At 37.0% G+C, this 24,700-nt stretch overlaps 1 protein-coding gene across 2 annotated transcripts in view; it reads right to left on the minus strand.

The window, feature by feature from the left end:
• Window positions 1-940: 940 nt before the first annotated feature.
• MAN1A2 (mannosidase alpha class 1A member 2) overlaps window positions 941-24,700 on the minus strand; it is a 162,477-nt gene continuing 138,717 nt past the window's right edge. For both annotated transcript variants that reach the window (XM_082663946.1, XM_082663947.1), the window contains exon 13: window positions 941-3,475. In XM_082663946.1, the coding sequence (XP_082520072.1) occupies window positions 3,343-3,475 (133 nt within the window). In that variant the 3' untranslated portion in view covers window positions 941-3,342. The remainder of the gene's footprint in view (window positions 3,476-24,700) is intronic.

The raw sequence follows: 24,700 nt of genomic DNA on the forward strand, positions 1-24,700 counted from the left end.
AGAAAATGCCACTGGAATCACAAAAAGTTCTAATACTTGAAAGTAGCTAGCACAACGCTTGGCACATATTAGGTACCCTGTGTTTATTCACTCACCCTCTCATTCACTCACTCATTCATTCAAAGAAATCCAGGCCTAAGGAGAAACTCCATGATGAGAATGGCGAGCACAACCTTTTAGCAACAAATTTGTAGTTTTGACAAAAGACTTTGGCAATGGAGAATGGAGATGAGAAGTTAATGATCAAATTTTAAACTGCTTGGTTAAAATCTACCAAGTGAAGCCCTGGGTTGTCCTAGAGGACATCATAGAGAATCAGGGTCAATATTCCACAGAAGGAATATATTCCTTCAATATCCAGGTTTTGCTTTTACATATAAACATCTGTTCAAAGACAAGAATAAGTTGGTGTCAGAGAGACATAAAAGAGCATATCTGTGCAACCCACGAGAAAGTAAGAACCCTGTGACTGGGTACTTACTTTTCTGCACCAAGACTTCTTTTTGATTGGGACCACATTCTCTTGGTTTTAACAACTTTATACTGGTTTGAACCAAAAAGTATGATCCTAAAATTCTAAAAGAAAAATAAATATAGAAGGTAGAGGGGGTGTTCAGCATCTCTATTCTTTTTTCTTATATACCAAATGATCTATCTACTCTGCACATCTGTGCCAAAGGCACGAAGTAATGTGTCTGCTTTTGAGGAGGCACCTGGAAAGGAGCATTTCTGGGCTCTCTGCAGAAGGTCTTATAAATGTAATGAGTATTTAACCTGAGTAATAAGGTCTACAAAATGCAAAGGACTGTAAAGGACAGAACAAAGTAAAGTATGTTCTTGGAAACTAGCAGAATATGGGATACTATGGAATAAGGATGGATCTTGGAGAAAATAATTTTTTTAATCTATAACAAAAATAAAACATGACACTGGCAGGTCATATGTAGCTGACTTAAATTTAATTGCCTTTGGTATTCAGAGAAGAAAAAACAACAAAAAAAGGAAGCACACTCATAAGCGCTAGTCTTCTCACAAGGAAGGTCAGGAGATGATGAAGAAGACTCTTCCTTTGTCTCCCTCAAGCTTTTTGCTTGTACCAGAACTGGCCATGCCTGTACACTTCTCTGCCTTCTCCCGAGCTCCAGTCATCCGAGAAACACAAACAGAGCACTTGGGGCGGGGGTTTTGTCTTTTCATTCCTTGAGAAGTTCTTGGGGAACCAAGAAGGCTCCTTTACTCAGCATTCTTCTAAACGAAGTGAGGGAGGGTTCACTGCCATCTCTACAGCTGTTCTGGGTCTTTTGCCAAGTCAAGTTTTTCATTCTTTTTAGTGACCCATAAGTGGGCTTCTGCTGTTTTCAGGAGGAAAGCTAACATGTTTTGAGAACCAAATACTTTCCCCTTTCTCTTCTAAAGTTAGTCATCTACACTTTTCATTTAAAAATTTTAATTTTTCAACTAGTAAAAGGTATTATAGTCTCAAAATATGTATAAAATTTAACTCTCCTAAAGATTTAAATAATGCAACTGGCTCTACATCCTTACTTTCTATGTATACTGAAAATCTTGAGGTGGTTATCATTTATGGATCATTTGCTGAACTGTGAGGAGTGCTTGACTATGTGTGATATAAGATGATCACCCTTAAAACATATTTAATTATATTAATTTATTAAATCTTTTCCAATTTAAATCTACCACATGCTAGTGAAAGAGTAAACAAAATAAGAAAATAAGCCTTCAGAACTCTAAGGTGGGCTTCCTGCACACTGTTTCATGAAATCTTCAAATTCAGAGTAAATACTAGACTAATAATACTACTCCCAACTATTACTGTCAATGGAAGCTGTCTGTATTAAAGGTAAGGAAGAAAAAGTGTCTTGCACTGTGACATAAATTCAAGGGACAGAAAATTTATTAAGTCAGATATTTATCTTACAGTTCTTGATAAAATTTAAGTTCTTCCCCTCCCAATATAGAGAAATCATAATTTCTTTAAAAAGAAATATCATTTTAAAATCTACTGATGGTAAGAGAAAGTCCCTTAGATATATCCCATGTTTAGTGTAATATAATTAATTATACCACATTTAATCACTAAAAATTATTTTGAAGCTATTCTGATTAATTGTTTGAATTTCTGTAAATACCCTTGGAGAAAAAAAAGTTGAATTTATTTTTTACATAAAATATTTGTGAAAAGCTCCCTCGTCTAATGGGATAATAAAGGATCCCCTGTCCCAAAAATAGTTAAGGAAGTTTCACTATATTTTGTTTTTGATTTAGTAAATTGTAAAAGTAATTTGCCTCCTCAAGGTAAATTCAGAGCTGCAATGACAGTACAGTGAATTTTGCCAAGCCCCATAAAGAGAGTTGTAAATGGAGGGATTCTACTAAGTTTGTAATGAGGTTAAAGTAGATAAAATTTACTTGGTAGATTTGCTGCTTTGGAAAAATAATCTCCTACCAACAAAACCAAGGCTTTCTCTTAGGACAGGTTTCAAGGCAACAAACTGCGGCATTGTCCCCACTTTTTGTCATGCTACCAACACTAGACTGAACAACATGCACAAAATCCCAAACCCAGGTTCGTAAGTAGTGGTTATGATAAATAGCAGTTTCAATGATTCTATATGGAGACAAAGACTTGAAGAGTATTCTTTGTGAGATCATGCCTCCAGAGAAAAGAAATTTAACCAAGGAATTTCAATGGAATAGATAGACTGAGATTTGAAATGGCTGCCAGTCTGGTCATCTAATACGAAACTTGAAAATTCGGACAGGGATAATATTCTGTTTCCTTTTTGAGTCTTCTTGCTGCTGATGCAGTTACACCGTTCTTTTGTTCTTATTTATTTTAATTCATTCCGTTATTAAAAATGGAGAAAAAAGGGATAAACAATGTGTAAATATTTTGACTTGAGAGCTGCTCCACTTTGGGAGGAAACAAATATATAATTGGTTCCAAAGGCCATCTCCAACTCCTGCAAGGTGCTCCACATTCTTGGCTTATTCTCAGGAAATCTAGCCTCCAGATTCCAGGACTCTAAAAGCAATAAGCAGTAACAGGCATAATTTCTCAAGTGACCATCTTGTTAAGAATCAAAGCACATCAGGTCTCTGTCCTACACACACCAGAATATGTTTTGGTCAGGTATAAAATGGAATCATTTCAAAGTTGAAACATCTACAAGTTGAAAAGTCTTGCAGGGAAGAGTCACGTTTCACCCTGCCATGTTGACTTAAGAGGTCCAGGTTTTCAAAAGGCCCCTCTCCAGACTAATTTCTGTAGTGGTCCATGTAAACAAAACACAGGTGAGAATGGTCTTTCTGCAGCTGCTTTCATCGAACAGCAGGGTTTCTTGAAAGTGTGGTGTTGGCTAAATGTAACACAGGCAGAGGGTGAGCCTCTGTATTAAATACCCAGTGGTCTAAAGGTAAAAGGTCATCACTGGAGAACAGAAGATACAAGTATCTGAAAATAAAAGGGGAAAATGAGTTTCAATTAGAATTCAACAAGAAGATCAAGTGATCTCAGTTATAATGGCAGAGGACACCCATGACCTATTTTGAGCAGGTTTGATGAAAAATACACCAGAAAATGAACCTCATCCATTCAAATGATTAGAAACACAAAATATTCCAGAAGAGTGCATAAGAAAATCCAGTAAGATGAACAACTAGACCTCTGAAATAAGGCAGTTAAAAAGCAAATCCCATATACCTGCCTGAAACATATAAAACAACAAACTGTAAAATGGCATAAAACAAACCAATTCACAATTTTTTAGAGACCTTCTTTTAAAACTCAGATATAATATCAATCATATGTTTTGGCAGCTTGGAGACCTCATAGTATAACTAGAAATTAATTAATCTATATTTATTAAGAAACACAGAAGGAACAAGTAAAGCACATTATTTGGACACAGCAAGGACTTTCACATACTCCTAATACATTAGTTTTTGCAGTTCTTAGAGCAGGTACTGCAAATTTAAATAAAGGTTTCAGAAACATTATGGATTTACAGGAGGTTTAATAATTAGTCTCTCTTAATAGGTAATAGCATTGTTTTTTCGGGGATATTTTGGCTGCATTGGGTCTTCGTTGCTGTGCGTGGGCTTTCTCTGGTTGTGGCGAGCGGGGGCTGCTCTTTGTTGCAGTATGTGGGCTTCTCATTGCAGTGGCTTCTCTTTTTGTGGAGCACGGGCTCTAGGTATGCAGGCTTCAGTAGTTGCAGCACGTGTGCTCAGTAGTTGCAGCACATGGGCTCTAGGGCATGCGGGCTCCAGTAGTTGTGGCTTGCGGGCTCTAGAGCGCAGGCTCAGTTGCTCTGTGGCATACGGGATCTCCCCAGGCCAGGGCCCAAACCCATGTCCCCCACATTGGCAGGCAAATTCTTAACCACTGCACCACCAGAGAAGTCCAATAGGTAATAGCATTGTTTATATGAAGGCATATGTTTATACCTTTCCATAAACACTGCAGGCCACAGTGGTAACTTAGAAATTAAAAATGATAGTTTACAAAATGATTCTTACCACTATAGGTAAGAATATTATATACTATAATTGGGCAAATTCTAATCTGAATTCTATTAGGGGGTCATCAAAGTAAGCTTAAAGAAACAGCTATACAGAGTCAGGAAATCTGGGTTCTAACTCTTGATCTTAGCAATCGCTGGGCCTTACTAGGCTTTGGTGAAGAATCCCTTTACAATATTCTAGCTAAACTTACTTTAAAAATAGGCACATTAATATCTTTTCTGCTTACTGTTATAGTTCTGGATGACAGAGTAAAAACACAGCACTGGGGTAAAGGAGGGTTGCTTATCAACTTTATAACTGATAAAGCTAGAATGGAGAGTGACAGTGCTTCTAATTTCACTTTGATCCTAGACCTTGAGATCTGCTTGACTGAGATTTATTCACCAGGTTACAGGCAGAGAAGGTAGAACTGAAAAAAGACTTGGATGGACATAGCAAGAGACTCTGCTGGGTCAGCTTACTGAATGGAGATCAGAAGCACAAGCTCTTTGTGTTCTGGGCACAAATATGTCCAGGAGAGCTATGTTCTGTGCAGTTCCATGTCTCTTGGTTAAATGTGGGCAAATGTATCAGGCTCATTCTAATCTTCTCACTACTTGGGAGAGGAGTCAGTGAAGGAATAGAGAGAAAATGCAGTTTCCTGCAAAATGATTCCTTTCCATTGGGGATGCTATAGAAGTACCTCACATAAACACACAAGTTATAAAAATCAATAAGATAGTGATTGTGGAAGTTTTAGATAACAGAAAGTGGTATTATTATTTTTAAACAATCATTTAAAGAATAATCTTAATACTACTGTAGTGGGTTGAACAGTCCCCACGCCCCCCAATTCATGTCCATCTGGAGCCTCAGAATGTGTCTTTATTTGGAAATAGGGTCTTTGGGGATATAATTAGTCAAGGATCTCAAGAGGAAATCATCCTGGGTTTAGGATGGGCCCTAAATCCAATGACTTCTACCTTTACAAGAGAAAGGAGAGGGAGATTTGGACCCAGAGACATATAGGGACGAAAGTCATGTGAAGGCAGAGGCGAAGACTGAAGTTAAGCTCCCATCACCCAAGGAACACCTTCAGAAGAAAATGATTTCAGACTTCTGGCCTCCAGAGCTGTGAGAGAATAGAATTTCTGTAATGCCACCAAGTTTGTGGTAATTTGTTATGGCAGCCCTAGGAAACTAATACAACTTCCATGTCTACTCTCCTTAGGACACCTCTGGACCTTAAGTAGGGGTTTGGAATAAGGCTAACTACTTCTTGGAAAGTCAAATAATCCCTAGGGAGCAGAGGCTAGACTATAGATATATAGATATATTTAAAATTTATAACAAATGTTTAAAAGTACAGTAATATAGCTAAACAATTCATGTCAAGGACATGGTACACTACTACTGACTTAAATTTAAGATTTTTAACTTGGATTTTAAAAATAGAACAATTGGAGAAGTGTGATCTTTGCTGCAAAAGTTGAGGAAAGTCTAATCTAAATTAGCTATCAGACTACTAGATGTTTTTTCCTCTAATAAGGATTTTTTTTTTTTAGTGTTTTGTTTTGTTTTTGTGGTACACGGGCCTCTCACTGCTGTGGCCTCTCCCGCTGCAGAGCACAGGCTCCGGACGCGCAGGCTCAGCAGCCATGGCTCACAGGCCCAGCCGTTCTGCGGCATGTGGGATCTTCCCGGACCGGGGTACGAACCCGCGTCCCCTGCATCGGCAGGCGGACTCTCAACCACTGCGCCACTAGGGAAGCCCTAATAAGGATTTTTTAAAACTACAGTTCAAAGTTAGAGATAATAGATGACAAATGGCATTGACAAAGGCCTGTAAGTATATAAAAAGGTGCTATTTAGTACTTCAGTTTTACTGGATGTCTTGCTGACTTTTTAGAGCTATTTTTAAATGCTGCTCACATACATCTCTTTTATCTTTCTCTTATCTACAAAGACAAGACATTCAGAGGAGGTGATGGTGCCAGAAGTCATCTCAACATAAGTGTTGGCGGTAACCACCAAATAGGAAAGTTTTACAGAAAGAACAGTCAACAAAATCTGAGGAGAAACATTTAAGTATCTATGGAGAAATGGTAAGGCTAAAAGAACCAACTACCAAGCTAATATGTTCTTTATTTAATCCTTTATGTTTACCAAATGAGACTTGCCGACTTGTCTATTCTTTTTCACAACTAGCAGTGGCAGTGTCCAGGGTACTACAGATAGATGTTACAATGCTAAAGGCTTGCATTAGGGACTACTACAAGTAACTCATAATAAAACCTCAGATTGCTTGAAAAATAATTTACTTAAACCTTCCATTTCATTTATACTCCTAATGTTTAAATGATGTCTTAGAATAGACTGGTTAGAAATCGAATTAAAGACACTCAGTGGAAATTATGTTCTAAAAGATGATACATTAAAATATACAATTATTAACCTCTCCAAAAGATCTGCCCCTCTCTGCCTTTCCCCACATCTTTTCTCAAATCTTAAAAGTTGTTTTTTGGTGGGGAAGAAAAAATATTGAAACAAATGTGGGTGTACTGTGGATTCAAATGCATTTTTTAAAAGATAAACTGAAGGAGGCAGAACATTTCTGGTATGCTTCAATGGTTTAGGCTTTGTCGTGAAACATAAGGGGGCTGGGGAAAATTCATCTTCCTCTGTCTTTAGGGGTCAAATAATTTAGGATGACTTTCCTATAGGATAGAGGATACCTATACTATCAATACATAAACAGTTGGGGTTATCTCACATAACAAAAAGCCCAGAGGTAGATGGTAGCAAAGGTTGGTTAATTCAGCAGTAAAACATTGTCAGATCTCTGGGTTTTTAAAGATTAATGAAAAAATATTAAATTTTTCCTGGTGCCAAAAGACCTTATCCCTTTTTCCCTATTCTTAGGTCACTGCCTTGAGTCCCTTTGATATGTATGTAAAATCTTTTTAAAAGCTTTGTAAACCTCTTGCCAGCTTTACAATCCAGGAATGTTTTTCTTAAAAGGCCTGGGAACCATGACTTTGAAATATAAACATCAAGGAAGATAGCACCCCAATCTCTCTGTCACTGTGGGAGGTTAGCTTAGGTACCTTTCTCCAAGCTCTGATTACCCCTTTGTCATAAATACAGAAGTATTACTTTTCCACTGGATAAAGGCAATTAACACAGATGGCCACCCTAATCACCATGTGAATTTAGAAGGTACTAGGTATAGCAAATGGTGTTGTCAAGAAAGTACCCCTGCTCCCTAAACTAAATGGGGGTTAATTCGAGTACAGTATCCCTGAGTCCTCTGTATTCCTAGTTCCTCCACATCCATGGATTCAACCAGCCTCGGACTGCGTACTACTGTAGTACTGGATTGGCCAAAAAGGTTGTTCAGATTTTTCCATAATATGGCTCTAGGAGCGCTTAGTTGTCTAACTTCATTCAAAACAATTTTGTTAGATTGTATTGTGACAGCTGTCATATCAGCATGCATTTTAAAAAAAACATCAAAATTGGTGAATATTGTGTAGCCATTTTTATATTGAAGATTGAAGAAAAAAGCAACATTTTCGGCATATGCTTTATCATTTCAAGAAAGGTAAAAACGCAACTGAAATGCAGAAAAAGATTTGTGCAGTGTATGGAGAAGGTGCTGTGACTGACTGAATATGTCAAAAACGGTTTGTGAAGTTTCATGTTGGAGATTTCTTGCTGGATGATGCTCCGTGGTTGGGTAGACCAGTTGAAGTTGATAGCGATCAAATCGAGACATTAATTGAGATATAACAATCAACGTTATACCATGCAGAAGATAGCCAACATACTCAAAATAGCCAAATCAAGTGTTGAAAATCATTTACACCAGCTTCGTTATGTTAATCACTTTGACGTCTGGGTTCCACATAAGTTAAGCAAAAAAAAACTTCTTGACCACATTTCCACATTTGATTCTCTACTTAAACATCAAGAAAATGTTCCGTTTTTAAAACAAATTGTGATGAGCGATGAAAAGTGGATAGTGTAGAATAATGTGGAATGGAAGAGATCGTGGGACAAGCGAAATGAACCACCACCAACCACACCAAAGGTCAGCCTTCATCCAAAGAAGGTGATGTTGTGTATATGGTGGGATTGGAAGGGAGCTCTATTATGAGCTCCTTCCGGAAAACCAAACGATTAATTCCAACAAGTACTGCTCCCAATTAGACCAACTGAAAGCAGCACTTGATGAAAAGCATCTGGAATTAGTCAACAGAAAATGCATAGTCTTCCATCATGATAACCCAAGACTGCATATTTCTTTGATGACCAGGCAAAAACTGTTACAGCTTGGCTGGGGAGTTGTGATTCATCCGTCATATTCACCAGACATTGCACCTTCCAATGTCCATTTATTTTGGTCTTTACAATTTCTCTTAATGAAAAAATTTTCCATTCCCTGGAAGACTGTAAAAGGCACCTGGAATAGTTCTTTGCTCAAAAAAAGATAAAAAGTTTTGGAAAGATGGAAATATGAAGCTGCCTGAAAAATGGCAGAAGGTAGTGGAACAAAACAGTGAATACGTTGTTCAATAGAGTTCTTGGTGAAAATGAAAACTGTCTTTTATTTTTACTTTAAAACCGAAGGAACTTTTTGGCCAGCCCAATATTTACTATTGATAAATATCCACGTATAAGTGAACTCATGCAGTTCAAACCTGTGTTGCTCAAGAGTCAACTGTAGGGCTTCCCTAGTGGCACAGTGGTTAAGAATCCACCTGCCAATGCAGGGGACACGGGTTCGAGCCCTGGTCTGGGAAGATCCCACATGCTGCAGAACAACTAAGCCCGTGTGCAACAACTACTGAGCCTGTTCTCTAGAGCCCCTGAGCCATAACTACCGAAGCCTATGCGCCTAGAGCCCATGCTCCACAAGAAGCCACCACAATGAGTAGCCCACGCACTGCAGTGAAGAGTAGCCCGTTTGCCGCAACTAGAGAAAGCCCGCATGCAGCAACAAAGACCCAACACAGCCAAAAATAAAGAAAGAAAAAATAAAGAAAGAAAAGAAAACAAAAAAGGTCAACTGTACTTTTACAGAAGGATAAATTATCATTTATCTTCAGAACATGTATGTAACTGATATATCTGCCTGGTTATATAGAAAGGTAAGATTTCTTTCTGTCTTTGCAACCTGCCTGTGATGGAAACTGTAGCCTGGTTTAATGCTTATTCAACAATAAAAATATTTTCTTTCTCTGCTACATTTGTAAAGGCAGGAGATTTTGTTTCTAATCTTTTCCCCAGTAATCAGAATCTCCATGATTTTCTTGACTTCCTCCTCAGAATTATAAGATGCTCCAAGCATTGTATCTCCACACAAAAAGTCCAAACTCCAGAAATTAAAGAGACATCTTCAGGTGTGGGTAAATTCTGACATTCTAATAGGTGTGTAGTGGTATTGCATTGTAGCTTTAATTTATGCTAATGATGTTGAGCACTTTTTCATGAGCTTATTTGTCATCCTTCCCTCTTCTTTGAAGATATAAGTGACGTGTCTGTTAACTCTTTTGCCTGGTTTTAAACTGGTTGTATATTATCTTATTCTTGAGTTTTGAGTATTATATAACCTAGAAACAAGTCCTTTACCAGATATATACTTTGCAAAGATTCCAGTCTGTGACTTGACTTTTCATCATTTTACTTCATTTCCTTTCAAATGTTTCTCAAAGAGCTTATGTTTTTATATTTTTAATGTTTATTTATTTTCTTATTAGTCATCAATTTTATACACATCAGTGTATACATGTTGATCCCAATCTCCCAATTCATCACACCACCACCACCCCCCACCGCTTTCCCCCCTTGGTGTCCATACGTTTGTTCCAAAGAGCTTATGTTTTTAAATTTTAGACCAATTGATCAATTTGTTCTTTTATGGATTATGCTTGGTATAATATCTAAGAAATTTTTGCCTAGCCAAAGGTCACAAAGATTTTCTCCTATGTTTTCTATTAAAAGTTGTATATTTTTAGGTTTTAAATTTAGGTCTATAATCCATTTTGAGTTGATTTTTGTATATGCATACAGAAATCCAATTATTCTAGCACCTTTTGTTAAAAAGCCTATCTTTTCTCATTGCATTGCATTGCATCTCTTTGTACCTTTGTCAAAAATCAATTCCCCCCCATTTTTTTCATATATTTGGCTATCAATTATTATTACCTATTACACCAATACCACAGTGTTTTGATTATGATAGCTTTATAATGAGTCTTGAAATCACGTATTATTAGGCTTTCAACTTTGTTCTTTTTCAAACTTGGTCATTCCAGGTTCTTAGCATTCTCATATGAAATTTAGAAAGAGCTTATTAATTTCTACCCAAAAAAGCCTCCAGGGATTTTGACCGGGATTGCGTAACTATAGAACAATTGAGGGAGAATTAACAATACTGAATTCTCAGAACCATAAATAAAGTGAGTCTCTCCATTTATTTAGGTCTTTAATTTCTCTCAGCAATGATTTTTAGTTTTCAGTGTACAGGTCTTTTACATGTTTTGGCAAGATTTATCCCTAAATATTTCAATATTTATAAGTGGCAATTTTTTCAGTTTCAATTTCTGATTGTTCACTGCTAGTATATACAATTGACTCTAATATATTAATCTTCTATCTGTAACCCTGCTAAATTCACTTATTAGTTCTAGTAACTAATTTTTGAGAAACTCCATAGGATTTTCATAGAGAACAATTATCCTCTACAAAAAAAAAAAAAAAAAAAGGTAGCTTACTTCTTTCTTTCTAATCTGGATGTCTTTTATTTCTTTTTCTTGTATGGCTGCACTGGAGAACCTCCAATACAAGGCTAAATAGAAGTGAAGCGAACAGACATCCGTGTCTTGTTTCTGACCTTAGAGGAACTTAGGAGGATTTTAGTTTTTCAGTGTGATGCTAGATATATGTTCTTCATATATGCCCTTTTTCAGGTTAAGGAAGTTCCTTTCTGTTTTTTGTTTGCTAAGAGTTTTACCAGGAATGGATGTTGGATTTTGTCAAATGATTTTTCTGTCTATTGAGGTGATCATATGGTTTTTCTTTAACAGTTCACTGATTGATTTTTCCAATGTTAAATCAAGCCTCCATACATGGAATAAACCCATTTGGGTCATGATGTATTAACTAATATGCTGTAGATCTGATTTGAAAAAAACTTGTTTAACTATTTTATAGTTATGTTCAGAGAGATAATAGTCTTGTTTCCAATGAGAACTCTGATGTCATTCTTATATTTGCTCCTTTTTGGCTAACTTGTGTTTTCCCTCTGGTTGCTTTTAAGATTTTTTCTTTATCACTATCTTTGAGCAATTTGAGTACAACGTGCCTTGGGGGAAGTATTCTTCACGTTTCTTGTCCTTGAAGTTTATTCAGCTTCTTGGATCTGTGAGTATGGTGTTTACATCAAGCTTGGAAAGAGTGTGGCCAATTTTTTTTTTCATCCATATTTCTGTCCTCTCCTTCAGAGACTCCAATTTCATATATTTTAAGCTACGTGCAGTTGTTACACAGTTCACTGATGCTCTTTTCATCTTTATAAGATTCTTTTTTTTTGTTTCATTTGGATTTCTATTGCTATATCTTCTAGTTCAGTAATCTTTTCTTCTGCAATGTCTAATCTGCTATTAATCCTATTTGGTATATTTATTTTCCAATTCAGACACTGCGGTTTTCATTTCTAGAAGTTTTATTTGGGTTTTTATATCTTCCATGTCTCTACTTAACGTTTTGAATGTATAGAATATAGTTATAATAACTGTTTTAATGTTGTCTGCTAATTCTAACATCTGTGAGTTCAAAGTTAGTTTCAACTGATTATTTTCATGATAGGTCATGTTCTCCTGCTTCTTTGCATACATGATATCTTTGAGTGGATGCCAGACATTATGAATTTTACCTTGTTGGTTGCTAGATATTTTTGTAGATTATCCACCTCTACTGAGGCAGGACTTTCCTGAGTACTCTACTTGGTGCACAATAAATTAGGAGTTTTTCCAGTCAGGCTACTGAAACCAGACACTATTCCTGGTCCTATGTGATTACCATAAACTGTTCCCTTTAATCCCTCACAGATGAGTCCTTCCCTCAATTCAGGTAGTTCCTTCATTCTGCTGAACACTCCAGGGGGGTTTCCTGGGATCCCTGTGCAGCTCTCTCCTCTCTAGTACTCTCCTGTGAACACTAGCTATCTTAGTTTCCTTGGAATCACAGCTCCATCTCCTCAAGGAATCTGTTGCACTCTGCCTCAGGTCCCCTTCCTGTGCAGTGGACTGGAAACTCTATCAAGACAGCAAGCTGGGGCAAACACAGGGTTCACCTGGCTTGTGTCCCATCTCTCAGAGATTACAGTCCTTCATTGCCTCTTGTCCAGTGTTCTGAAAACCATTGTTTCAAACACAGTTTATCTGTTTGTTTCAAGAGGAATGGTAAATATGATCCCTGGTATTCCAGCTTGGAGGAAGCAAAAGACCTACTCTTCCATTTTGAAATACTTTGTCAAATGATTTGCTGAACACTATGTAACTATGTTCATGGAATCTCTTACCCTCTATTATTAATCCGATCCAAAAAGATCATTAGAGTTTATCCACCAAGAACTTGTTCTTAGGAACCCTTTCTGGCTCTTCATGATCACTGATTCTTCTCTAAAGACTTCATACCATGATTTTCTAGAATTTTGTGAAAATGGACATTAAGTTCATCTATCTTTATTTTTCTCAATCCAACTCTTCCCTTCTTTAAAATTATATATCTATTCTGTTGTGTTTCTCTCCATCATTCCTGAAAGAACATTAATATTGATTACAAAATCACATTTGTTGTAGTATCTTGATGTGTAATTTCTTTGGGTCCTTGCAATCATTTAAAATAACAAGTTACTTTTCTCCCTTTGGGGCTCTCTCAGTCATATTTGTTTTCCTTTCACTACATTCCAGGGTAAGCTATAGGGGTTAGAGTTAAAGTACAGATGTTTTGGCATTTTATCTTACAATTCCCTTTGTAGCATGACATTGATTCTCTAGTTTTTTATTGTGGTAAAAACACAGAACATAAAATTTACCATCTTAACCGTTTTAAAATTCAGTGGTGTTATGTATATTCACATTATTGTGAAACATATCTCCAAAACTTTTTCATCTTGCAAAACTGAAACTCTACACCCTGTAAACAACAACTTCCCTTTTTCTCCTCCCCCAGCCCCTGATAACCAACTTTTTTACTTTCTTTTTCTATGAATCTGATTATAGATACTTCATGTAAGTGGAATCATAACAGTATTTGTCTTTTTGTGACTGGCTTATTTCACTTCACATAATGTCCTCAATGTTCTTCCATATTGTTGCTTCCCTGATTTTGATTCTAGAATCCTATCTCCCATTACTTCTACTGAATATTCTTTAGTCAGGATAATTTTCTTACTGTATTTTTAAAGAAAGGTAGCATTTATTTTCTCAAGCTGGATCCCTCTTTTCATGAAGTGACTTTCTGCTTTATATCACCTATTAACATCTTATGTATCACTTAGCATCATTTCAATCTTTTTTTCATAACTACTCTAGCTCACACCAAAGTTCCTTTCTCTGAATTTCCAAAACATTTATATTCTATTTAGCACTGTATATATACTTTGTACTTTTATTGAGTTTGCCCATGACCAGAAGTAAGAGCTTTCTTAACTACACTGTAAGCTCATGAGTAGAGCATATGTTTCATACACTTTAATTCTCAAATAGCACAATTCTGAGATGAGAACAACTCCTTAATAAATACTTTGACTTGACTTAGTCTATAAACCAAGCTTCAGGGCTAAGTGAGCAGAGAATAGCAGAGAACAGGAGATTTAATGCTCTTTTCTCATCCAGCTGGAAAAATAGTCTTCTCATGGTAGAAAGTTAACTTTAGGATACAATTACAGATAAGATAAAAAGATTTTAAAAAAAGATAAATGGAAGAGAATAGTGGCTTTGTTTTTTTGAGTCTTCCCTCTTGAACTACTTTTTCCTGTCTAAGAATCCTTACCCCAATAATCTATCTCATTGATTCTTCCTCTCTCACAAATGTATTACTTAGACACTTTTGCTGACAAACTTGAATCATACTACTCTTGATGCTTTGTTGACAAAACCATTATCACAACTGTCTTTGAACCTACTTCAAAATCTTGTTCACTAGGGAATTAGCTTTAACAGTCTGGTAGCTGGCTAACTGTACATTCATTTGCTTATATTGAGAATAACTTTACAGGCAAAGGAAGATAACAGTAGCTATAAAAAGAAGAATTGGAACTACTATAGGATATGACAACAACATCAGCAATAATATCTGTCTCCTGGATAACAATTTACTGGCTCTTTTCCTCCTTCTTCCCACCTCAATATTTTATTATAAAACTTTCAAACCTACAGAAACTTGGAAAGAATTTTACAGCGAAACCCATATACACTCATTTTCTAGATACTACAATTAACATTTTTGGTAATTTACCACAAATCTGTTACTCTATTTGTATATTACTAGCTTTCTTATAATACTAAAATATTCCCCTAGAAAAAGCACCTAATTAGCCAACTTAGGTAAATATCAGGAAAAACATGCATAAAATTGCTTGCAAAGGGAGAAACAGAAGTCTCACTGGAATTTTTTGAAAACCAGGACAAGCTTAGAACAAAAAACTTCAGTCAGCAATATTTACTTGAGTTTTGAGAGGAAGACTGTTGCCACAAATTTTAGCTCCTACAGTTCTATATTTGCCGTCTCTGCTTTAAGAAGCCCCAAGATTAAAAACATTTAGAATTTTGTTTAATAGCAAATTATTTGATAGTAATTATTTGGTAACAGCAAAATAGGTGGCATTAGTTACTTTTAAGGAAGAAATTTAAAAATTCCTAGATAGAAAAAACTAAGAGCAAGACACTGATGTGTAGTCAAATGGTAAACAAACATAATTCCTTTCAAAAGCATATGACTAATGAACCACCAGAAAGTGAATGAATAAAGAATACGTGGCACAGCCATACAACAGAATACTACCAAGAGAAAGGAATGGACTACTGATACATGCAACAGCACTTACTGAGCTAAAAAAATTATGCTGAAAAGAATGCCAAACAAAAAAAAGTGCATAATACAGGCAACCTATAGTAACACAAAGCAGCTATGTGTTCAGGGTTGGGGTGGGACTCACTGCAAGATGAGGATGGAAATATTCCATATTACCTGTGGCTGTAGTTACTCAAGCTTATATATTTGCCAAAATACAATGAACTGTACACTTAGAAAACTTTAATAAAGCCAATTTTTATTTTATTTATTTTTTATTCATTTATTTTGTATTGGCGTAGAGTTGCTTTACAATGTTGTGTTCGTTTCTGCTGTACAGCAAAGTGAATCAGCTATACATATACGTATATCCCCTCTTTTTTGGATTTCCTTCTCATTTAGGTCACCACAGAACACTGAGTAGATTTCCCTGTGCTATACAGTAGGTTCTCATTAGTTATCTATTTCATACATAGTATCGATAGTGTATATATGTCAATTTTTAAAGTTAAGAAAAAAAGAATGATGGAAAAGGAAAATAATCTTATTATGTGTTACTGCTACATAAGTATAATTTGAATTGTAGCTCCCTCTACTGCAGCAAAAGAAAACTGGCAAGGATATTTCAAAGTACACAGCTTGCAAACTGAAAAAAATGCTTATATTAAACAGCGCAAGTGAAATTCACTCTGTGTGTGTGTCCCCTAGTGTCTAATATGTGGATTGCAGTGACACTGTGGTAAATCCTAAGAGGGATTAAAAAATACGGTATACCTTCAGTACCATTTGAGGAGACTGGACCACATAAATATAGCCATGATTTGTCCACATGACCTCATGGTATACTAGCTATTCCTTGTCAGTATAGGTAATTCCTTGATCCCTAATTGCTTCCATAAGTGGTTTACGGAGTCACAGGTGTCAGTGGCCTCAAAGTGTGATCCTCCAGACCAGCAGCATCAGCATCACTTGGGAACTTGTTACAGATGAAAACTCTCAGATCCCACTCTAGACCTTCTAATCAGAAACTTTGGCAATGGAGCTCAGCAATCTGTTTTAAGAAGCTTTCCAGATGATTCTGATGCATGCTCAAGTTTAAGAACCACTGCCCTAGGTTTACCAATTTTGTAACCTCTATCACCAGTTTGTACTGTTTCTGCTTTTCTCCTTCATGTGGGCATCTGAACCTTTGACTCTCTACTGAAAACAGATCAACTCCCCTGACTCCTCCACTTTTCACATCTTGCCTTGTGCCTTTCCTTCTTGGTTTATTAATTTCTTGACCCGCTCATTATTAGCTATATTCTAGCACTAACTGAATTCTGAGTTCAAGCCCTGAGCCTCAAGCAGGAAATAAAATAGTTCTATTATTCTCTTCTCCTTCCCACTCCCATTTTTGTAAGATCTTATAAAATGGCTGTTTTTCAGCTCTCTCTCAGAATCAAATGATTCAATCCTTTACTCCACAAATATTTAATACTGAAACAACTATGTGTGGCTCCACCACTGATGCTGGGGATAAAACAATAACTAAAATATACAAATATCACCGCCCTCATGGAGTTCATATTCTAAGGCATATATTCTTCTATGCCTAAGGGAATTATACAGTATGTTAGAAGATAGGTGCTATGGCGGAAATTAAAGTAAGAGAAAATGAGGGAATAAGGGGACAAACTGACATTTTATATAGGATAATCAGGAATGCTTTAAAAAATACAATTAGAAATGATAAAGTGATACAATCGGAAGCTACTTAAGACCTGAAACTGTAAAACTCCTAGAAGAAAACAGAGAAAGAGCTCCTTGACATGGGTCTTGGCAATGATTTTTTGGATATGACACCAAAAGCACAAGCAACAAAGGCAAAAATAAATAAGTGGAACTACATCAAACTAAAAAGCTTCTGCACAGCAAAAGAAACAATCCAAAAAATGAACAGGCAACCTATAGAATGGGAGAAAATAGCTGCAAATCATATATCTGACAGGCGTTAATATCCAAAATATATAAAGAACCAACACAACTCAATAGCTAAAAACCAAACAACCCAATTAAAAAATGGGCAGAGAAATTGAACATTTTCCCAAAAAGACACACAAATGGCCAACAGTTGATACACGTAAAGATGTTCAACATTACTAACCATCAGGGAAATGCAAATCAAAACCACAATGAGATACCACCTCACACCTGTTTCAAAGACTATTATCAAAAAGACAAAAGGTAACAAGTGTTGGTGAAGATGTGGAGAAAAGGAAACCCTTGTGTACTGTTGGTGGGAATGCAGTAAAAGTCTTGCACACGATGTTCTACATGATGAATACCTAAGCGATGATGATGACACAAAAACATCTCATTCCATACAGTTCTTGCCATATAGTTATTAGATTTTCACATGGAGACACTCACACACATGCACAACAGATAAGTTTATTAACTGTACAACATGATGATCTAATCATTAAGTGGACCACCATCAGAAAGGTCTCCATCCTCATCATCTTCATGTTGAGTAGGCTGAGGAGGAAGTGGAAGAGAGGAGGTTGGTCTTGCTGTCTCAGAGGTGGAAGGGGAGGTAGGAGAGGAAGGCGCAATCAGTGTAGCTTTATGGAAACACATGATAAATTCGGACTTTTTTGCTTTTTCATTTCTCCAAAAAAGTTTCTATGTGGTTCCAATCCTTCCTCCACTGTTTGCTTTAGTTTCAGTGCCCATATCATAGAAGGTCCATGTCATAAAAGAAGTCAAAAGCAGTCTTGAATAATCGGAACCCTCCTGCCAAACTGTCTAAGGTCCATCTGTTTTCTGCACTGCTTCTTCCATGTCTTCTTCCTCATCATCTGCCACTGGTTTGGAAGCGCTCATCTTTTGTTAATTCCTCTGGTGTGGTGTCTAATAGCTCTTAAATTCCTCCAACATCTGTATCTTGAAACCCTTCGCCTCCTCCCTGTTTTGCCATATCCACAATCTCTTTCATGATTTCCTTGACTGGCTCTGTTGTAAATCCTGTGAAGTTATGCACAACATCTGGACACAGTTTCCTCCAACAAGAATTTAATGGCTTTTTCTTTAATAATGATGGCATATTCAGTGGTGTAATCCTTCCAGACTTTCATGATGTTTTCTCTGTTGTGGTTCTCTTCCACAGCGCTGACAGCCTTTTCCATAGAGTACTGTGTAAAATGTGCCTTAAAGGTTCTTATGACCCCCTGATCTAGAGGCTGAATTAGAGATGTTGTGTTTGGAGGCAAGTAGGCCACTTTGACGCCTTTGGTGGTGAACTCTGGGGTTCTAGGGGGCCAGGGTCGTTGTCCAATAACGAAAGAACTCTAAAAGGCAGTCTTTTTTTTTTTTGAATTTTATTTATTTTTTTATACAGCAGGTTCTCATTAGTTATCCATTTTATACATATTAGTGTACATATGTCAATCCCAATCTCCCAATTCTTCACACCACCACCCCCGTCCCCCCCCCCCCCCCCCCCCCCCCGTTGCTTTCCTAAAAGGCAGTCTCTTACTGGCAAGGTACTTCCTGACTTCAGGGACAAAGCAACGATGGAACACATTCAGAAAAAGGGTTCTCCTTCAGGCCTTCTTACAGTATAACACAAACAAAAGACGTGCTGCTGGTGTTTGTCTTTGCCCCTCAAGGCTCAAGGGTTAATTAGCAGCTTTGGAGATAAGGGCAGTTCTTACAATAAACCCAACTGCATTTGCACAAAACAGTAGAGTTAGCCTATCCCTTCCTGCTTTAAATCCTGGTGCTTACTTCTCTTCTTTACTAAAAAATGTCCTCTCTGGCATTTTTCTTTTCCAGAAGAGGGCACTTTTGTCTGCATTAAAACCTGTTTAGGCAGATATTCTTTCTCCTCAATGATTTTCTTAATGGTGTCTGGGAACTCCTCTGCTGCCTCTTGGTCAGCAGAAGCTGCTTCTCCTGTTGTGTTATAGTGACATTTTTTAAGCCAAAGCTCTTTCTAAAATTAGCAAACCATTCTTTACAGGCATTAAATCCTGCACCTTCCTTTTGCTTTAAGTTGTCATATAATGACTTTGCTTTTTCTCAAATTATATTAGAGTCTATAGGAATGCCTCGCAATCCTGCACCCACATAAAAAGCTGCATTTTCGGGGCTTCCCTGGTGGCGCAGTGGTTGGGAGTCCGCCTGCCGATGCAGGGGACGCGGGTTCGTGCCCCGGTCCGGGAGGATCCCACATGCCGCCGAACGGCTGGTCCCGTGGGCCATGGCCACTGGGCCTGCGCGTCCGGAGCCTGTGCTCCGTGGCGGAAGAGGCCACAACAGTGAGAGGCCCGTGTACCGCAAAAAAAAAAAAAAAAAAAAAAGCTGCATTTTCAATACAAGATAAAAGGGTATTTTGCAAAAAGTGCAAGGTTTTTGTGCCTGCTGGTGTAGCTGCAGTGATGGCTTAATGAATTTTTCTTTTTTTTTTCCACACTCGTCCTTACACTGGATTCATCTATCATGCAGTCGTGAGAAAACACAGCTACAGACCTCAATCTACAGTACATATCAAGCAATTCAACTTTTTCTTGAAATGTCAATGTCTTGACTTTTCTCTGCTTCTTAGGAACATGTCCAGCATCACTAGTGGCACTTTGTAGGGGTCCCATGGTGCTATCCAAGATTTACAGCATTACACTAAACATGATGAAAAATATACTTAAAAACAGGGAGAGATCGCTTTTTTCTTGATACACAATTTACTAGAGAGATGAACTGCTCACATGGAGATGATTAGCATCACTAGGCATCTTTTTTTAATTTTTGAATTTTATTTTACTTTTTTATACAGTAGGTTCTTATTAGTCCTCAACTTTACAAACATCAGTGTATACATGTCAATCCCAATCGCCCAATTCATCACACCACCATCCCCACCCCACTGCGGCTTTCCCCCCTTGGTGTCCATACATTTGTTCTCTACATCTGTGTCTCAATTTTTGCCCTGCAAACTGGTTCACCTGTACCATTTTTCTAGGTTCCACATACATGCGTTAATATACGATATTTGTTTTTCTCTTTCTGACTTACTTCAGTCTTACTTACAGTCTCTAGATCCATCCACGGCTCAACAAATGACCCAATTTCATTCCTTTCTATGGCTGAGTAATATTCCATTGTATATATGTACCACATCTTCTTTATCCATTCGTCTGTCCATGGGCATTTAGGTTGCTTCCATGACCTGGCTACTGTAAATAGTGCTGCAATGAACATTGGGGTGCATGTGTCTTTTTGAATTATGGTTTTCTCTGGGTATATGCCCAGTAGTGGGATTGCTTGATCATATGGTAATTCTATTTTTAGTTTTTTAAAAAACATTCATATGGTTCCCCATAGTGGCTGTATCAATTTACATTCCCACCAACAGAGCAAGAGGGTTCCCTTTCCTCCACACCCTCTCCAGCATTTGTTGTTTGTAGATTTTCTGATGATGCCCATTCTAACTGGTGTGAGGTGATACCTCACTGTAGTTTTGATTTGCATTTCTCTAATAATTAGTGACGTTGAGCAACTTTTCATGTGCTTCTTGGCCATCTGTATGTCTTCTTTGGAGAAATGTCTATTTAGGTCTTCTGCCCATTTTTGGATTGGGTTGTCTGTTTCTTTAATATGGAGCTGCATAAGCTGTTTATATATTTTGGAAATTAATCCTTTGTCCACTGATTCATTTGCAAATGTTTTCTCCCATTCTGAGGGTTGTCTTTTCGTCTTGTTTATGGTTTCCTTTGCTGTGCAAAAGCTTTGAAGTTTCATTAGGTCCCATTTGTTTATTTTTGTTTTTATTTCCATTACTCTAGGAGGTGGATCAAAAAAGATCTTGCTGTGACTTATGTCAAAGAGTGTTCTGCCTATGTTTTCCTCTAAGAGTTTTATAGTGTCTGGTCTTACATTTAGGTCTCTAATCCATTTTGAGTGTATTTTTGTGTTTGGTGTTAGGGAGTGTTCTAATTTCATTCTTTTACACATAGCTGTCCAGTTTTCCCAGCACCACTTACTGAAGAGACTGTCTTTTCTCCATTGCATATCCTTGCCTCCTTTGTCATAGATTAGTTGACCATAGGCGCGTTGGCTTGTCTCTGGGCTTTCTATCTTGTTCCATTGATCTATGTTTCCGCTTTTGTGCCAGTACCATATTGTCTTGATTACTGTAGCTTTGTAGTATAGTCTGAAATCAGGGAGCCTGATTCCTCCAGCTCCTTTTTTTTCCCTCAAGACTGCTTTGGCTATTCAGGGTCTTCTGTGTCTCCATACAAATTTTAAGATTTTTTGTTCTAGTTCCGTAAAAAATGCCATTGGTAATTTGATAGGGATTGCACTGAATCTGTAGATTCCTTTGGGTAGTATAGTCATTTTCACAATATTTATTCTTCCAATCCAAGAACATGGTATATCTCTCCATCTGTTGGCATCATCTTTAATTTCCTTCATCAGTGTCTTATAGTTTTCTGCATACAGCTCTTTTGTCTCCCTAGGTAGGTTTATTCCTAGATATTTTATTCTTTTTGTTGCAGTGGTAAATGGGAGTGTTTCCTTAAATTCTCTTTCAGATTTTTCATCGTTAGTGTATAGGGATGCAAGAGATTTCTGTACATTAATTTTGTATCCTGCAACTTTACCAAATTCATTGATTAGCTCTAGTAGTTTTCTGGTGGCATCTTTAGGATCCTCTATGTATAGTATCATGTCACCTGCAAAGGGTGACAGTTTTACTTCTTTTCCAATTTGTATTCCTTTTATTTCTTTTTCTTCTCTGATTGCTATGGCTAGGACTTCCAAAACTATGCTGAATAATAGTGGTGACAGTGGACAGCTTTGTCTTTTTCCTGATCTTAGAGGAAATGCTTTCAGTTTTTCACCATTGAGAATGATGTTTGCTGTGGGTTTGTCATACATGGCCTTTATTATGTTGAGGTAGGTTCCCTCTACCCACTTTCTGGAGAGTTTTTATCATAAATAGGTGTTGAATTTTGTCAAAAGCTTTTACTGCATCTATTGAGATGAGCATATGGTTTTTATTCTTCAATTTGTTAATATGGTGTATCACATTGATTGATTTGCATATATTGAAGAATCCTCACATCCCTGGGATAAATCCCACTTGATCATGGTGTATGATCTTTTTAATCTGTGGTTGGATTCTGTTTGCTAGTATTTTGTTGAGGATTTTTGCATCTATATTCATCAGTGATATTGGTCTGTAATTTTCTTTTCTTGTAGTATCTCTGTCTGGTTTTGGTATCAGGGTGATGGTGGCCTCATAGAATGAGTTTGGCAGTGTTCCTTCCTCTGCAAGTTTTTTTGGAAGAGTTTTAGGAGGATGGATGTTAGCTCTCCTCTAAATGTTTGATAGAATTCCCCTGTGAAGCCATCTGGTCCTGGACTTTTGTTTATTGGAAGATTTTTAAATCACAGCTTCAATTTCGTTACTTGTGATTGGTCTGTTCATATTTTCTATTTCTTCCTGGTTCAGTCTTGGAAGGTTATACCTTTCTAAGAATTTGTCCATTTCTTCCAGGTTGTCCATTTTATTGGCATAGCGTTGCTGGTAGTAGTCTCTTAGGATGCTTTGTATTTTCTGCAGTGTCTGTTGTAACAACTTCTTTTTCATTTCTAATTTTATTGATTTGAGTCCTCTCCCTCTTGATGAGTCTGGCTAACGGTTTATCAATTTTGTTTATCTTCTCAAAGACGCAACTTTTAGTTTTATTGATCTTTGCTATTGGTTTCTTTGTTTCTATTTCATTCATTTCTGATCTGATCTTTATGATTTCTTTCCTTCTGCTGACTTTGGGTTTTGTTTGTACTTCTTTCTCTGGTTCCTTTAGGTGTAAGGTTAGATTGTTTATTTGAGATTTTTCTTGTTTCTTGTGGTAGGCTTGTATAGCTATAGACTTCCTTCTAAGAACTGCTTTTGCTGCATCCCATAGGTTTTGGATTGTCGTGTTTTCATTGTCATTTGTCTCTAGGTATTTTTTGATTTCCTCTTTGATTTCTTCAGTGATCTCTTAGGTTATTTAGTAACTTATTGTTTAGCCTCCATGTGTTGGTGTTTTTTACCTTTTTTTCACTGTGATTCATTTCTAATCTCATACCATTGTGATCAGAAAAGATGCTTGATATGATTTCAATTTTCTTAAATTTAATGAGGCTTGATTTGTGACCCAAGATGTGATCTATCCTGGAGAATGTTCCGTGCGCAGTTGAGAAGAAAATGTAATCTGCTGTTTTTGGATGGAATGTCCTATAAATATCAATTAAATCTATCTGGTCTATTGTGTCATTTAAAGCTTCCGTTTCCTTATTTTCATTTTGGATGATCTGTCCATTTATGTAAGTGAGGTGTTAAAGTCCCCCACTATTATTGTGTTACAGTCGATTTCCTCTCTTATAGCTGTTAGCAGTTGCCTTATGTATTGAGGTTCTCCTATGTGGGGTGCATATATATTTATAGTTGTTACATCTTCTTCTTGGATCGATCCCTTGATCATTATGTAGTGTCCTTCCTTGTCTCTTGTAAAATTCTTTATTTTAGAGTCCATTTTATCTGATATGAGCATTGCTACTCCAGCTCTCTTTTGATTTCTACTTGCATGGAAGATCTTTTTCCATCCCCTCACTTTCAGTCTGTATGTGTCCCTAGGTCTGAAGTGGGTCTCTTGTAGACAGCATATATATGGGTCTTGTTTTCATATCCACTCAGAAAGCCTGTGTCTTTTGGTTGGAACATTTAATCCATTCACATTTAAGGTAATTATCGATATGTATGTTCCTACGACCATTTATTTTCTTAATTGTTTTGGGTTTCTTTTTGTAGGTCCTTTTCTTCTCATGTTTCCCACTTATAGAAGTTCCTTTAGTATTTGTTGTATAGCTGGTTTGGTGGTGCTGAATTCTCTTAGCTTTTGCTTGTCTGTAAAGCTTTTGATTTCTCCATCGAATCTGAATGAGATCCTTGCAAGTTAGAGTAATCTTGGTTGTAGGTTCTTCCCTTTCATCACTTTAAGTATATCATGCCACTCCCTTCTGGCTTGTAGAGTTTATGCTGAGAAGTCAGCTGTTAACC

Source organism: Grampus griseus (genome assembly GCF_964374135.1).
Source record: "Grampus griseus genome assembly, chromosome: 1".
Taxonomy (NCBI): domain Eukaryota; kingdom Metazoa; phylum Chordata; class Mammalia; order Artiodactyla; family Delphinidae; genus Grampus; species Grampus griseus.